Raw genomic sequence first — 17,735 nt, 5'->3', positions numbered from 1 at the left:
CCGCCCCTCCGTTGTTGCTGGAGGGCGACTGCCCCCAACTGCCCAGTAGCTGCGTCCTTCACGAGCCTCCTCCTCCACTGAAGCCGATCTTGACACCGCTGGAACGGTCATCGGCAAGTCCACTCAGCTCCACGTCCTTCCTGTACCGCATCACTCCATGCATGGTGCGGTGTGTAGTCAACATCGCTAGTACTGGGGAGACAAAGGCGGCCGGGCGTGGTGCTGTCCGCCCACCCCCTCGTGCGCCGTGCCGGCCTTCATAGGTCTGACTCGCTAACGGCACTTGCCCCGACAGCCTGCCAAGGCTACACGGGGGATCTTTGTCTTTGTGTGCGTGTGTGTGTGTGTCCACAGAAGTTGCTCACGGAGTTGCTCTACTGCCTCAAGTACAGCACACTCGGAGGTTCCCAGGACAACTTGAGCGAGGAGATACTCAGCTACCTGGAACAGGTGACACTCACAAAGACCTCCACAGCTCATTATCATCATCCTCAATCGTGAGCCATATGCTCTTTGGTTGTTTCGGTAAAGTCACGTAGGTAAAAAAATTTTTTTAATGAAAACAACTGAAATGAATTTCGATTTAAAGCTTTCGTGACTGCAGGTGAAGTTGCATAGAAGGGAAATAATAAAATAATAAAAATTAAACATAATAAAATACAATTCTCACGACGTTTCGGCCACAACGCAAGCAGCCGTCCTCAGGTGAAGAACAGGTCTGTCAGGGAGACAGCGTCTGAATGAAACACCATTTTATTATTTCCCTTCTACGTGACTTTACCGAAAGAACCAAGAAAACTGAAATAAAATTAAATCAAATCACGACGTTTCAACAACAGCTTGTCCTCACCTGAAGTAGGATGCTTGTGTTGTGCCCGAAACGTCGTGATTTGATTTAATTTAATTTTAGTTTTGATTTAAAGCTTTCGTGACTGCTGGGATTCGTATTCTTGGTTCTTTCGGTAAAAGTCACGTAGAAGGGAAATAATAATAATAAAATAAAAAATATATAAAACAAAAAAATTCTCACGACGTTTCGACTGCAACACAAGCAATCGTCATCAGGTGTGAAATCCACAGCAAGAAAATTTGAATTTGAAATCCACAGCAAGAAAATTTGAAAAAAAATTCTTGCTGTCGATTTGACACCTGATGATGATTGCTTGTGTTGCGGTGGAAACATCGTGAGAATTTTTTGTTGTTTTATATTTTTATTATTTTATTATTTCCCTTCTACGTGACTTGATTTCACACCTGATGACGATTGCTTGTGTTGCGGTCGAAACGTCGTGAGAATTTTTATTGTTTTATATTTATATTATTTTATTATTTCCCTTCTACATGACTTTACCGAAAAAAACAAGAATGAATTCTAGTTGTTTTCATTCTAATTAAAAAAAAATTATTTTAAAAAATTTCACCCACGTGACTTTACCGAAAAAAAACAGAGTATGAATCCTTGCAGTCACGAAAACTTCAAATCTAGAATCGTGAACCAGGCTCCCTCCACTGCTTAGTGAAGGCCTCTTGCAAAGCCGTTGTGCTGTTGACGTCACTCGGCGTGGGAGTGATACACGCCTCGCTGAGTCTTTGCCGGGAAGTCGGGGATTATTTGGAGCCCCATTGACTTCCAATGATGATTTATTTGGGGCCGTGCATAAATGACGTCACGCCAGTTTGGATGATTTTTGACCCCCCCCCCCCCTTCGTCACACGGCGTTACGAAAAGTCAGACCCCCCCGTCGAATATGACGTCACAAAGCTCTGCCCCCCCCCCCCCAAAAAATAATAAAACATGCTTAAAATCGCTTTAAACTATTGTCATTGTAGTGCGTATTTAATGTGGCGCTGCACTCTGATGTTGTAGGAGAAAACATTTATTAAAAAGTCAATTCAGACGCTGTCTTTCCGACAGACATGTTCTTCACCTGAGGACGGCTGCTTGCGTTGTGGCCGAAACGTCGTGAGAATTGTATTTTATTATGTTTTATTTTTATTATTTTATTATTTCCCTTCTACGTGACTTTACCGAAAGAACCAAGAAGATAGAACGTATATTTACACCATTGGAACCTCATTTGCCTGTAAAAAATATGATAATTGTTTTTGTACCCTTCTATCTGGCAACAAAACTGACACCTTTTTTACGAGGAGTCATGTTTGCATAGACCACAATACCTGCAGTCATAATGCAAACAAAAAACATAACTATGATAATATATATTATATAGTGCATATATTATCAGAGTTGTGTTTTTTGTTTGCATTTTGACTGCAGGTTATTGTGGTCTATGCAAACATGACTCCTTGTAAAAAAAGGTGTCAGTTTTGTTGCCAGATAGAAGGGTAAACAAACAATTATCAAGATAGAACGTGTTGTCTATATTTATTTAAAGTTGCGCATTTTGATGTGACGTCACATTTCTCACCCCCCCCCCCCTTCAGCACACATCGTCACAAACGTCTGACCCCCCCCCCCCCAGGTGCATGACGTCATTTATGGACGGCCCCTTTTTTGGGATGGGGGGGTAGGTGGGGCTACGTGTCAGAGGCAACTAGAAAAGCCAAAGCACACCCAGGAGGAGGGGGTGGGTAGAGGGGCAGGGGGTGACACTCAAATCTCCGCACGGATGGATTCAAGAATCCATTGCTGTCGCTGCGAGCGGGGTTCACGTATTTGTAATTGTACCACTCGCAGTCCCAGAAAATAAAAATAAAACACGCACAGTCAGCGAATTCCACCTCCTGCATTAACATTCGCAACCCAGGGCAACGATGACCGTCGTTTTGCTCCACGTGCTTTGTTATGTAGGGTGTGTGTGTGTGCGCGTGTGTGTGCGCGTGTGTGTGTGTCTCTGTGCGTGTGTGTGTGTGCGTGTGTGTGTCTGTGTGTGGGTGTGCGCGTGTGTGTGTGTCTGTGCGTGTGTGTGTGCGCGTGTGTGTGTGTGTGCGCGTGTGTGTGTGTGTATCTGTGCGTGTGTGTGTGCTCGTGTGTGAGTGCGCGTGTGTGTCTCTGTGCGTGTGTGCACGTGTGTGTGTGCGCGTGTGTGTGCGCGTGTGTGTGCGCGTGTGTATGCGCGTGTGTGTGTGTGTGCGCGTGTGTGTGTTTGTGCGTGTGTGTGTGTGTCTGTGCTTGTGTCTGTGCGCGCGTGTGTGTGTGTGTGCGCGTGTGTGCGCGTGTGTGTGTGCGCGTGTGTGAGCGTGTGTGTGCGCGTGTGTGTGTGTCTCTGTGCGTGTGTGTGTGTCTGTGCGTGTGGGTGTGTGTGTGTCTGTGCGCGCGTGTGTGAGTGTGTCTGTGTGTCTGTGTGTCTGTGCGTATGTGTGTCTGTGCGTGTGTGTGTGTGTGCGTGTGTCTGTGTGTGCGCGTGTGTGTCTCTGTGCGTGTGTGGGTGTGTGTGTGTGCACGTGTCTGTGTGTGTGTGTAAGTGTGTCTGTGTGTGTGCGCGTGTGTGTGTGACAAAGGCGGTCGGGCGTGGTGCTGGCCACCCACCCCCTCGTTCGTGTACCGTTCCGGCCTTCATAGGTGCTTGCTAACAGCACTTGCCCCTACAGTCTGTTAAGGCTATATGGGGGATCTTTGTCTTTATGTGTGTGGAGCCGGTAGTGTAGTGGTTAGCACGCTGTGCTACGAACCCGGCAACCCGGGTTCGATTCCCGCTCACGGCCAAACACCGGTGACGATTTATCCGAATCTGTCGTGTGCCTCCGCTAGGTCGACTCGGCTTCAAATGAGCACATAATGCGGTGTGTAGTAAACATCGCCACTGGGGAGACAAAGGCGGCCGGGCCGTGGTGCTGGCCCACCCACCCCCTCGTGTGTGCCGTGCCGGCCTTCATAGGTGCTGCTCGCTAACAGCACTTGCCGCAACATTCTGCTAGAGGCTACACGGGGGACCTTTGTCTTTGTGAGCGAGTGATGCGGTCAGCATCCAAGCAGCAGCAGCAGCAGCATGGGGCCTCATCGCTGAGAAAACTTTGCAAGACCCCCTCCCGAAAAAAAAAGCGAGGGTCATGGTGGTTAATTTTTTCCTGGGTAATCAAGGCAAGTTGGGATACTTTGGACCCTTCAAAGTAAACGGATAATACTAATAAGAAGAAGAATGAACTAGTTATCTCGATTTAAAGCTTTCGTGACTGCAGGGATTCATCTTCTTGGTTCTTTCGGTAAAGTCACCATGTAGGTAAAAAATTGAAATGATACTGCAAATCTGGCTGTGACGGTCCCACCTGATGACGGAGACTTGTGTTGCCTCCGAAACGTCGTGATTTTTATTATTTTATTTTTTATTAATTTTAATTAAATTGTTTTACCTACATGACTTTACCGAAAAAACTAAGAGTATCTTTCGGTAAAGTCACGTAGAAGGGAAATAATAAAATAATAAAGCAGCCGTCCTCTTCACCTGAGGACGGCTGCTTGCGTTGTGGCCGAAACGTCGTGAGAATTGTATTTTATTATTGTTTTATTTTTATTATTTTTTTTTTATTTCCCTTATACGTGACTTTACCGAAAGAACCAAGAAGATGAACTAACAATCATCATAATATAGTAATAGGTTTTTACCTTTTTATCTGGTGTCAGTTTTGGTGCCAGATAAAAGGGTAAAAACCTACTACTATATTTTGCTACTGGCAAAGGAGGAGGTCTCGTAATGTAAATGCTTACCCTGAGCTCTCAATACTCTGATAGTGCGCTGTCTTTGAGTTGTAGGCATTTGGCATCATCTGGTCCAACACCGATGGAGACTAGGCTCTAAGAAAAGCTGTCTCGGGTGTGGACCAATCAAATTCAAGGACAGTGCATATCATTATCAGAGTTGTTTCTTTTTGTTGGCATTTTGACTGCTTGTGTTGTGGTTATTGCAAACATGATCCCTTGTATAAAGGTGTCAGTTTTGTTGCCAGATAAAAGGGTCAAAACCTATTACTATATCTTGCTACTGGCAAATGAGGTCTCATAGTGTAAATCATCATAATACTAATATCAACAAGAGCCGATGCAATAATGTGAGAAGTCGATCTCATTCCACGTCATTTTACTTTTTAGGGAGCCTTTTCAATTCCCCATTGATCTCTTCCGCCTTTGACATTTGTTTCCTATTTCCACTTTTCATTTCCCTCTGAAACTCGCAAACTCACGACCTCTCAATTTCCATGAAACGTGTCACGTGCCAATTCTTCCCATTTCCGTGATTGTGACGCTGATCAAATCCACAGGCCCCCCTCGGATATAGAAACGCGCATTGAGATCATTTCGATTAATTTGGCCCTCTTATAAATGTCCAAACGACGGGGCCCACTTCGTTGAGCTGTCCTTTGTGGCCAGGCCGCTTCTAAAGATTCAGTTGATTCATCAGTGGGGCTTTGCCTGGTCGGATTGGGATGCTTTAGAGTTGTATTTGTATTTGCTTGGGAGATTTGTTTAATTCTCTTGTACGTTGAGCTCCCATCGCGTGTTTGTGCCGCTTGTTGTTGTAAACTTCTTACCACGTGGGCACATGGGTTCAACTCCTGGTCTGGGTGTCTCTCCATATTTTAAGGGTCTGGGTTCAACTCCTGGTCTGGGTGTCTCTCCATATTTTAAGGGTCTGGGTTCAACTCCTGGTCTGGGTGTTTCTCCATATTTTAAGGGTCTGGGTTCAACTCCTGGTCTGGGTGTCTCTCCATATTTTAAGGGTCTGGGTTCAACTCCTGGTCTGGGTGTCTCTCCATATTTTAAGCGTCTGGGTTCAACTCCTGGTCTGGGTGTCTCTCCATATTTTAAGGGTCTGGGTTCAACTCCTGGTCTGGGTGTCTCTCCATATTTTAAGGGTCTGGGTTCAACTCCTGGTCTGGGTGTCTCTCCATATTTTAAGGGTCTGGGTTCAACTCCTGGTCTGGGTGTCTCTCCATATTTTAAGGGTCTGGGTTCAACTCCTGGTCTGGGTGTCTCTCCATATTTTAAGGGTCTGGGTTCAACTCCTGGTCTGGGTGTCTCTCAATATTTTAAGGGTCTGAGTTCAACTTCTGGTCTGGGTGTCTCTCCATATTTTAAGGGTCTGGGTTCAACTCCTGGTCTGGGTGTCTCTCAATATTTTAAGGGTCTGGGTTCAACTCCTGGTCTGGGTGTCTCTCCATATTTTAAGGGTCTGGGTTCAACTCCTGGTCTGGGTGTCTCTCCATATTTTAAGGGTCTGGGTTCAACTCCTGGTCTGGGTGTCTCTCCATATTTTAAGGGTCTGGGTTCAACTCCTGGTCTGGGTGTCTCTCCATATTTTAAGGGTCTGGGTTCAACTCCTGGTCTGGGTGTCTCTCCATATTTTAAGGGTCTGGGTTCAACTCCTGGTCTGGGTGTCTCTCAATATTTTAAGGGTCTGGGTTCAACTCCTGGTCTGGGTGTCTCTCCATATTTTAAGGGTCTGGGTTCAACTCCTGGTCTGGGTGTCTCTCAATATTTTAAGGGTCTGGGTTCAACTCCTGGTCTGGGTGTCTCTCCATATATTGAGTGCCTGGGCTCAATCCCTGATTTTGGTATTTCTCTGAAAATTAATGGTCCAGTTTCAGTTCCTGGTTTGGGTGTCTCAACTGGGATTCAGCATCTGGGTTCAATTCATGGGCTGGTTTTCTCTCCAAAGATTAACCGTCCATCTGGGTTAAATTTCTGGTCTTGGTTCTCTCTCCATATGTTAAGGGTTATGGGTTCAATTCCCGGTCTTAGAATTTCTCTGGAGATGAAGCGTCTAGTTTCAGTTCCCTGGTTCGGGTGTTTCCATATTTTAAGGGTCTGTGTTAAATTTGGGGCCGCGGTAATTCTCTGGAATTCAAGGGCCTAGTTTCAGTTCCTGGTTCGGTGTCTCTCCAGTGATTAAGGGTCTTGTGTTCAATCCCAGATCTGGGTGTCTGTGTACGAGTGTATGGGTCCCTAGGTCGACTCAGCCTCAAATGAGTACCCGTGGCGGTGTGTAAACATCGCCGAGTGTGGTGCTGGCCACCCACCCCCTCGTGTGCCGTTCCAGCCTTCATAGGTGCTCGCTAACAGCACTTGCCCCAACAGCCTGTAAAGGCTATATGGGGTATCTCTGTCTTTGTTCTCTGTGTGCCGGTGTATGTTATCACGCGGTCGACTCAGCCTCAAGTGGAGCACCTGGTGCGGTGTGCCGCTAGGGAGACAAAGGTGGCCAGGCGGAACGTGGCACTGCCCACCCGTGCCGGTCTTCGCAGGCTAACAGCCAAAGGTCGCAACCGGGTACCCGATACCCGTACCCTACCCGATACCCGGCTACCCATACCCGGCCGTGTACGGGTAGCCGTTTGCGACCCTGGTGCGGCCGGGTACGGGTAGGCCGTGAGTCACTGGTGAGTCACCGTTTGTCACTCATTTCGGGTAGAGTACGGGTACGGGTAGGGAACGGGTACCCGTACCCGGCCGGGTACGGGTACAGGTACCCATTTGCGACCCTGGTGCGGCCGCGTACGGGTACGGTTAGGCCGTGAGTCACTGGTGAGTTACCGTTTGTCACTCATTTCGGGTAGGGTACGGGTAGGGAACGGGTACCCGTACCCGGCCGGGTACGGGTACGGGTAAGGAATCAAAATCCGTTTGCGACCTCTGCTAACAGCACTTGCCTCCAACAGCCTGTTCCTTGGGCTATACGGGTGACATACTCTTAGGTTTCTTCGGTGAAGTCACGTAGGTAAAAAATAATAAAAATATAATAGAAATAATAATAGAAATAAAATAATAAATCACGACGTTTCGGAGGCAACACAAGTCTCCGTCATCAGGTGGGACCGTCACAGCTCAATTTACTGTATTAAGTGAGGAATGAAATCCAAGAGGCGAGCCCTTAAACACAAGTTAAGGGGGGGGGGGAGGGAGGGAGGGGAGGGGCTTGTCTGAATGTGTTAGCCAGGGGTATATGACCTGATGGTTATATTTTTTATAAATTTTAATTTTCTTTTTTACCTACGCGACTTTACCGAAAAAACCTCAGAGTATGAATCCTTGCAGTCACGAAAGCTTCCAATCTAGAATTATTCGGGTGACCTTTAACCCCCCCCCCCGTGTGTCTTTGCCGCGTGTCCGTGCACAGGCGTTCGGCTGCAGCACTGAAGTCATGCAGGCAGCGCTGGACAACGTCAAGAATGCCAAGGTGAGGATGAGGTATTGTGGTCTATGCAAACAAAAAAGGTGTCAGTTTTGTTGCCAGATAGAAGGGTAAAAAAAACCCAATTATCATATTTTGCTACTGGCAAATGAGGTTCCAATGGTGAAAATGCTAACCCCAAGCTCTCATACTCTGATGGTGCATTGTCCTTGAGTTGTGCGCATTTTGGCGTCATCTGGTCCAACACCATGTGAGACTAGGCTCTAAAGAAAGCTGTCTCGGGTGTGGACCAATCAACTTCAAGGACAGTGCACGCATTATCAGAGTTGTGTTTTTTGTTTGCATTATGACTGCAGGTATTGTGGTCTATGCAAACTAGACTCCTTGTAAAAAAGGTGTCAGTTTTGTTGCCAGATAGAAGGGTAAAAAAAAACTATTATCATAGTATAAAGGTGTCAGTTGTTGTACCAGTTTAAGGGTAAAAACCTACTACTACACATCAAGTTACAGCCGTTTCGCCACTCCACTGCTGGATTAAGGCCTTGACCTACACCGTGTCGGCCAAGGGTGGGGGTGAGCGTTGGGGGGGGTGGGGGTTTGGATGTTTGACCATACTTCACCAGGCTGGTGAGTGCGCGTTGGTTGACGGTGGGCAGGACGGATTTCTGCAAAGATGGCTTCATCGCGCGGTGCGCTAACCGCTGCACCACCACTCCCCGCACGTACACACAGGAGAAAAAGATTCCCCAACGTGTAGCCTGTAACAGACTGTAGGGGCAAGTGCTGTTAGCGAGCACCTATTAAAGGCCGGCGCGGCACACGAGGAGGTGTGTGGCCAACACCACGCCCGGCCGCCTTTGTCTCCCCAGTGGCGATGTTTACCACACACCGCACCAGGTACTCATTTGAGGCTGAGTCGACCTAGGGGAGGCCGACGACAGATTCAGAAGTTCGGAACACACGAGGGAGGGAGGTGGGTGCCCAACACCACCAACCACCACCACTACCACCACCACCACGCCCGACCGCCTTTGTCTCCCCACCCCTCTGCACCGCCCCCCAATCTCAGGCTCCAGTTTTCCAAGTGCGGTTGCTCCTCGGAGGGGCGGCCGGGTTGCAGAACAAGAGCGTGGACGGTGAGGAGGCTCCGAGCGTGCAGCGGTGGTGTGGTGGCTGTTCGCGCGTTACCGCTACCAACCCCGATTCGCGCTCACGCGCACCTACACCGGTTTCAAGTTCAAGTTCGTGTATTAGGCGCAGCCCTGTGAGCCATTCGGCTCTTGAATCGGGTGCAACCGCAACAAACAAAGAAACAAAAACATGAGCAAAAAAATTTACCCGTGAAAAGAAAGTTTTTCACTATAAATCCTTTATATGCGTGTTCAATGGGCCACAAACCAGCCCACATTGGTCTTTGAAACGGGCGGCTAGAGTCCTCTCGTCCTCTGGCTTGAGATGGCTGCCACCTATGGGTCAGATGATTGCCTGCCACCATTAAGCAATTGGTAATTAAATATAAAAAAAAAATTCCTAAAAAGTGCAAAATTTTGGAAAAAAAATTTCACGAAAATAAATTGTCTCGCACAACGAGTCTGTGTGCAAAATGTCAGCTCGATTGGATCACGGGAAGTGGGTTAAAAGACGACCGAAAGATTTACACGGTCGTAAGCGCGCAAGCAAGCAAGCAAGTGAACTTAATATGAAGGATTTAAAAACATCTTAAAGTGAATATGTGACTAAGTGCAAACAGAAAATCCAAGAAAAGAAGCAAAATATTGCAGAAAAAGCACCGTACACAAAAATGTGCATGGCGGCCATTTTATGAACACGGGCCTGGGCCTACTTGCCTAGGGTCAGCTTGGGGCCTCCAATGAGTACCTTTGGTGTGCGTTGTGTTGTAAACATCGCTACAGGGGAGACAAAGGCGGCCGGGCGTGGTGGTGCTGGCCACACACACCCTCGTGTGAGCCACTGTGCCGGCCTTCATAGAGTGCTGCCACTCACTACTAACAGCACTTGCCCCAACAGTCTGCTGAGGCTATACGGGGGATCTTTGTCTTTCTGTCTATGTCATGGGAGGTGCTACTCGCTACTAACAGCACTTGCACCGACAGTCTGTTGAGGCTATACGGGGGATCTTTGTCTTTGTGTCTTTGTCTTGGAAGGTGTTACTCGCTACTAACAGCACTTGCCCCAACAGTCTGCTGAGGCTATACGGGGGATCTTTGTCTTTGTGTCTATGTCTTTGGGAGGTGCTACTCGCTACTAACAGCACTTGCCCCGACGGTCTGTTGAGGCTATACGGGGGATCTTTGTCTTTGTGTCTATGTCTTTGGGAGGTGCTACTCGCTACTAACAGCACTTGCCCCAACAGTCTGTTGAGGCTATACGGGGGATCTTTGTCTTTGTGTCTATGTGTCCTCCGTACCACCCTCGCTGACCCCACGAACCCCCTTTTTCCGCGTCATCTTTCCGCTCGCCTGGCCCCCAGTTAGGGGAAGCTGCCGATTTTTGAGCGTAAACAGGAACATCGTCAAAAACAACAAAAAACTGTCGTGTTTGGGAGGTATTTTAAGGCGACTCGTTTTGCCGACGAATCTCGGATCTACGATTTTTTTTGATATATTTGATAATTTTCCGGGCCCCCCCGGATTTCAAAGTTGGCTTTCTCAATTGTCCTCCCCCGTCGATGGATCGGCGGGAAAACAAAGAGATTCACAGCTCATCGGATTTCTCCCTCCTGTGCAAATAAACATTCTGATCCTGATCTCGACCCTGGTCACTCTTCACCGTCGGGGTTCGTAACACGGCTGCCCCCCCCCCCCAAAATGATCGTCGGTGCGGCGATGCCACCCAGACTATGGATCATATCATGAACCGATAGAGACACACGGAGGTACACAGAGGTACACAGAGACTCATAGAAACACGATGGAGATACATATACACTCATAGACACGTCGAGATAGATACATACTCATAGAGACACGTGGAGGTACATACCTGACTCATAGAGACACATAGAGATATATACACACTCGTGCTGGCTTGGGTGTGGCAGTGGAGAAACCATCAGGACCGTGAGGGCCTCGTGCTGGCTTGGGTGTGGCAGTGGAAACACCATCAGGACCGTGAGAGCCTTGGGCTGGCTCGGGTGTGGCAGTGGAAACACCATCAGGACCGTGAGGGCCTCGTGCTGGCTCGGGTGTGGCAATGGAAACACCATCAGGACCGTGAGAGCCTTGGGCTGGCTCGGGTGTGGCAGTGGAAACACCATCAGGACCGTGAGGGTCTCGAGCTGGCTCGGGTATGGCAGTGGAAACACCATCAGGACCGAGAGAGCCTTGGGCTGGCTCGGGTGTGGCAGTGGAAAAAACATCAGGACCGTGAGAGCCTCGGGCTGGCTCGGGTGTGGCAGTGGAAACACCATCAGGACCATGAGGGCCTTGGGCTGGCTCGGGTGTGGCAGTGGAAAAACGATCAGGACCGTGAGGGCCTCGAGCTGGCTCGGGTGTGGCAGTGGAAAAGACACCCGGACCGTGAGGGCCTCGAGCTGGCTCAGGTGTGGCAGTGGAAACACCATCAGGACCGTGAGGGCCTCGAGCTGGCTCGGGTATGGCAGTGGAAACACCATCAGGACCGTGAGGGCCTCGTGCTGGCTCGGGTGTGGTAGTGGAAAAACCATCAGGACCGTGAGGGCCTTGGGCTGGCTCGGGTGTGGCAGTGGAAAAACCATCAGGACCGTGAGAGCCTTGGGCTGGCTCGGGTGTGACAGTGGAAACACCATCAGGACCGTGAGAGCCTTGGGCTGGCTCGGGTGTGACAGTGGAAACACCATCAGGACCGTGAGGGCCTCGGGGTGTGGCAGTGGAAAAAGGGTACCAAGTTGTTTCTCCCTGGCCCCCCACCCACCCGCCCCCCCCCCACCCCCTGGCCCCCCACCCACCACCCCTGCCCCCCCCCCCTCCACCCCCTGCCCCCCACCCACCCCACCCGCCCCCCACCCCCTGGCCCCCCCTTATCGCCCGCAGGCCCCAGCCGCCCCTACTTGACGCTGTGCCTGGGGGGGCAGGCGGAGACGAGCGACGCGGGCGGCCTGCAGCGGAGCGCCGTCAGGGAAGGTCCCCAACCCACGTGGAACCAGAACTTCATCGTGTACGCAGCAGCAGCCCCCCCCCCCCCCCAGCCACACACTTACCCTGCCTCCCCCCCAACGACACCACAAACCCCCCCCCAACCCCCCCCCCTCCCCACACTTGCCCTGCCCCCCCCCCATACCACCGACCCCCCCCCCCCCAACCCCCCCCAACCCCCCCCCTCCCCACACTTCCCCCCCCCGACACCACCAACCCCCCCCCCCTCCTCACACTTCCCCCGCCCCCACACCACCAACCCCCCCCCCAACCCCCCTCCCCTCCCCACACATCCCCCCACACCACCAACCCCCCCCCCTCCCCACACATCCCCCCCCCCACACCACCAACCCTCCCCCCAACCCCCCCCCTCCCCACACTTCCCCCCCCCCACACCACCAACCCCCCCCCCATCCCCCCCCCCCGCCCCCTACACCGGATATCACGATGACCTCTTGATCTTTCGCTAGGGGTGCCTTGCAGCGATGGTGAGATGTTAACTGCCTCGCCTGGTGTGCAGGAGGTCGTGGGTTTCGTATGTGAGTCTCTTGGTCTCTATGTAAGTCGAAGTACTATGGGTGGTTATGTGAGTTTATCGTTTTCTATGCGAGTCTATGGGTCTCTGTGTGAGTCTATGGGTATCTGTGGTGAGTCTACAGGTCTCTGTGTGAGTCTACGGGTCTCTGTGTGAGTCTATGGGTCTCTGTGTGAGTCTATGGGTCTCTATGCGAGTCTATGGGTCTCTGTGTGAGTCTATGGGTCTCTGTGTGAGTCTACGGGTCTCTGTGTGAGTCTACGGGTCTCTGTGTGAGTCTACGGGTCTCCGTGTGAGTCTATAGGTCTCTGTGTGAGTCTATGGGTCTCTGTGTGAGTCTATGGGTCTCTGTGTGAGTATACGGGTCTCTGTGTGAGTCTACGGGTCTCTGTGTGAGTCTACGGGTCTCCGTGTGAGTCTATGGGTCTCTGTGTGAGTCTATGGTCTCTGTGTGAGTCTATGGGTCTCTATGCGAGTGTATGGGTCTCTGTGTGTCTATGGGTCTCTGTGTGAGTCTATAGGTCTCTGTGTGAGTCTACGGGTCACTGTGTGAGTATATGGGTCTCCGTGTGAGTCAATGGGTCTCTGTGTGAGCCTATGGGTCTCTGTGTGAGTCTATGGGTCTATATGCGAGTGTATGGGTCTCTGTGTGCGTCTATGGGTCTCTGTGTGAGTCTATAGGTCTCTGTGTGAGTCTATGGGTCTCTGAGTGAGTCTATGGGTCTCTGTGTGAGTCTATAGGTCTCTGTGTGAGTCTATGGGTCTCTGTGTGAGTCTATGGGTCTCTGAGTGAGTCTGTGGGTCTCTGTGTGAGTCTATAGGTCTCTGTGTGAGTCTATGGGTCTCTGTGTGAGTCTATGGGTATCTGTGGTGAGTCTATGGGTCACTGTGTGAGTCTATGGGTCTCTGTGTGAGTCTATGGGTCTCTGTGTGAGTCTATGGGTCTCTATGTGAGTCTATGGGTCTCTGTGTGAGTCTATGGGTCTCTGTGTGAGTCTATGGGTATCTGTGTGAGCCTATGGGTCTCTGTGTGAGTCTATGGGTCACTGTGTGAGTCTATGGGTCTCTGTGGAGAGTCTATGGGTCTCTGTGTGAGTCTATGGGTCTCTGTGTGAGTTTATGGGTCTCTGTGTGAGTCTACGGGTCTCTGTGTGAGTCTATGGGCCTCTGTGTGAGTCTATGGGTCTCTGTGTGAGTTTATGGGTCTCTGTGGAGAGTCTATGGGCCTCTGTGTGAGTCTATGGGCCTCTGTGTGAGTCTATGGGCCTCTGTGTGAGTCTATGGGTCACTGTGTGAGTCTATGGGTCTCTGTGGAGAGTCTATGGGCCTCTGTGTGAGTCTACGGGTCTCTGTGTGAGTCTATGGGTCTCTGTGGTGAGTCTATCGGTCTCTGTGTGAGTTTATGGGTCTCTGTGTGAGTCTACGGGTCAGAAGATCTTTAGACGCATTTTACATTCGATCAGATGCTTGATGAACCCACCTTGTATTGCATTGCACGGTGACCTTTTGACCTTGACCTCCCCTCTCTTCCTGCCGACAGCGACCTGGGGAATTCTGACAGCCAGTCGTTGGTGCTCAAAGTATGGTGAGTGAGCAGTCCATCGATCATCTATCACCTGGGTAGAGGTTGATTCATCTACTAACATCGATTGTCTATCACGTGGCTAGATGTGACAGAGACACGCAGATTCATCTACTATCATCGATCTTGCATCACGTGGGTAGAGGTGACAGAGGCACGTAGATTCATCTACTATCATCGATTGTCTATCACGTGGGTAGAGGTGACAGAGACACGCAGATTCATCTACTATCATCGATCTTGCATCACGTGGGTAGAGGTGACAGAGACACGCAGATTCATCTACTATCATCGATCTTAGATCACGTGGGTAGTGGTGACAGAGACACGCAGATTCATCTACTATCATCGATCTTGCATCACGTGGGTAGAGGTGACAGAGACACGCAGATTCATCTACTATCATCGATCTTAGATCACGTGGGTAGAGGTGACAGAGACACGCAGATTCATCTACTATCATCGATCTTGCATCACGTGGGTAGAGGTGATAGAGACACGCAGATTCATCTACTATCATCGATCTTGCATCACGTGGGTAGAGGTGACAGAGACACGCAGATTCATCTACTATCATCGATCTTGCATCACGTGGGTAGAGGTGATAGAGACACGCAGATTCATCTACTATCATCGATCTTGCATCACGTGGGTAGAGGTGACAGAGACACGCAGATTCATCTACTATCATCGATCTTGCATCACGTGGGTAGAGTGACAGAGACACGCAGATTCATCTACTATCATCGATCTTGCATCACGTGGGTAGAGGTGACAGAGACACGCAGATTCATCTACTAGCATCGATTGTCTATCACGTGGGTAGAGGTGACAGAGACACGCAGATTCATCTACTATCATCGATCTTGCATCACGTGGGTAGAGGTGACAGAGACACGCAGATTCATCTACTATCATCGATCTTGCATCACGTGGGTAGAGTGACAGAGACACGCAGATTCATCTACTATCATCGATCTTGCATCACGTGGGTAGAGGTGATAGAGACACGCAGATTCATCTACTAGCATCGATTGTCTATCACGTGGGTAGAGGTGACAGAGACACGCAGATTCATCTACTATCATCGATCTTGCATCACGTGGGTAGAGTGACAGAGACACGCAGATTCATCTACTATCATCGATCTTAGATCACGTGGGTAGAGTGACAGAGACACGCAGATTCATCTACTATCATCGATCTTGCATCACGTGGGTAGTGGTGACAGAGACACGCAGATTCATCTACTAGCATCGATTGTCTATCACGTGGGTAGAGTGACAGAGGCACGCAGATTCATCTACTATCATCGATTGTCTATCACGTGGGTAGTGGTGACAGAGACACGCAGATTCATCTACTATCATCGATCTTGCATCACGTGGGTAGAGGTGACAGAGACACGCAGATTCATCTACTAGCATCGATTGTCTATCACGTGGGTAGAGTGACAGAGACACGCAGATTCATCTACTAACATCGATTGTCTATCACGTGGGTAGAGTGACAGAGACACGCAGATTCATCTACTATCATCGATCTTGCATCACGTGGGTAGAGTGACAGAGACACGCAGATTCATCTACTGTCATCGATCTTGCATCACGTGGGTAGAGGTGATAGAGACACGCAGATTCATCTACTAGCATCGATTATTCTATCACCTTGGTAGAGATGACAGAGACACGCAGATTCATCTACTATCATCGATCTTCCATCACCTGGGAAGAGGTAGATTCATCTACTATCATCGATCTTACATCACGTGGGTAGAGGTGACAGAGACACGCAGATTCATCTACTATCATCGATCTTACATCACCTGTTTAGAGGAGGAGAAGCGTGTTGAGGTTCAGAGTGGAGGATGAGGGTAATGAGTGGAGGAGGTGGCAGGGGGTGACTTCTGTGTGACCACGTGGCCTCCACTCACGTCACCCGCCCGCTCGCTGCGTGCCCCCCAGGAACCAGCAGAGTGGGAACTCTCTGCTGCGCATGCTGACCAAGCTGAACAGCGCACGGCGCATCCATCGGTGAGCAAGCATCTGCAGAATGTGCACACACACCAGTCACACACACACCAGTCACACACACACACAGTTACACACACACACAGTCACACACACACAGTCACACACACACACAGTCACACACACACACAGTCACACACACACAGTCACACACACACACAGTCACACACACATTCACACACACACACACACAGTCACACACACACACAGTCACACACACACAGTCACACACACACACACAGTCACACACACACATAGTCACACACACACAGTCACACACACACACACAGTCACACACACAGTCACACACACACACACAGTCACACACACACACAGTCACACACACACACAGTCACACACACACACAGTCACACACACACACAGTCACACACACAGTCACACACACACACACAGTCACACACACATTCACACACACACAGTCACACACACTCTCTGCTGCGCATGCTGACCAAGCTGAACAGCGCACGGCGCATCCATCGGTGAGAGAGCATCTGCAGAATGCGCACACACACCAGTTACACACACACACACAGTTACACACACACATAGTCACACACACACAGTCACACACACACACACAGTCATACACACACACAGTCACACACACACAGTCACACACACACACACAGTCATACACACACACAGTCACACACACACACAGTCACACACACACAGTCACACACACACACACAGTCACACACACACACAGTCACACACACACAGTCACACACACACACACAGTCACACACACACACAGTCACACACACACACAGTCACACACACACAGTCACACACACACACAGTCACACACACACAGTCACACACACACACACAGTCACACACACACACAGTCACACACACACACAGTCACACACACACAGTCACACACACAGTCACACACACACACAGTCATACACACACAGTCACACACACACAGTTACACACACACACAGTCACACACACACACAGTCACACACACACACAGTCACACACACACACAGTCACACACACAGTCACACACACACACAGTCATACACACACAGTCACACACACACAGTCACACACACACACAGTCACACACACACTCAGTCACACACACACACAGTCACACACACAGTCACACACACACACAGTCACACACACACAGTCACACACACACAGTTACACACACACATAGTCACACACACACAGTCACACACACACACAGTCACACACACACACAGTCACACACACACACAGTCACACACACACACAGTCACACACACAGTCACACACACACACAGTCACACACACACAGTCACACACACACACAGTCACACACACACACAGTCACACACACACACAGTC

The 17,735-nt window shown here is 49.9% G+C and overlaps 1 protein-coding gene across 1 annotated transcript in view; it reads left to right on the top strand.

Moving 5' to 3' along the window:
• The window catches only part of LOC144950520 (BAI1-associated protein 3-like), a 100,275-nt gene that overhangs the window by 31,490 nt on the left and 51,050 nt on the right, over nt 1-17,735 (top strand). Inside the window, exons 3-8 of the mRNA XM_078880658.1 lie at nt 355-450; nt 8,073-8,132; nt 9,157-9,223; nt 12,119-12,242; nt 14,296-14,340; nt 16,302-16,370. Of these exons, the coding sequence (XP_078736784.1) occupies nt 355-450; nt 8,073-8,132; nt 9,157-9,223; nt 12,119-12,242; nt 14,296-14,340; nt 16,302-16,370 (461 nt within the window). The remainder of the gene's footprint in view (nt 1-354; nt 451-8,072; nt 8,133-9,156; nt 9,224-12,118; nt 12,243-14,295; nt 14,341-16,301; nt 16,371-17,735) is intronic.

This window comes from Lampetra fluviatilis, chromosome 58, assembly GCF_964198595.1.
Source record: "Lampetra fluviatilis chromosome 58, kcLamFluv1.1, whole genome shotgun sequence".
Classification (NCBI taxonomy): Eukaryota; Metazoa; Chordata; class Hyperoartia; order Petromyzontiformes; family Petromyzontidae; genus Lampetra; species Lampetra fluviatilis.
The sequence above is the reverse complement of the archived record's forward strand: the minus strand, read 5'-3'. Positions and strand labels throughout refer to the sequence as shown.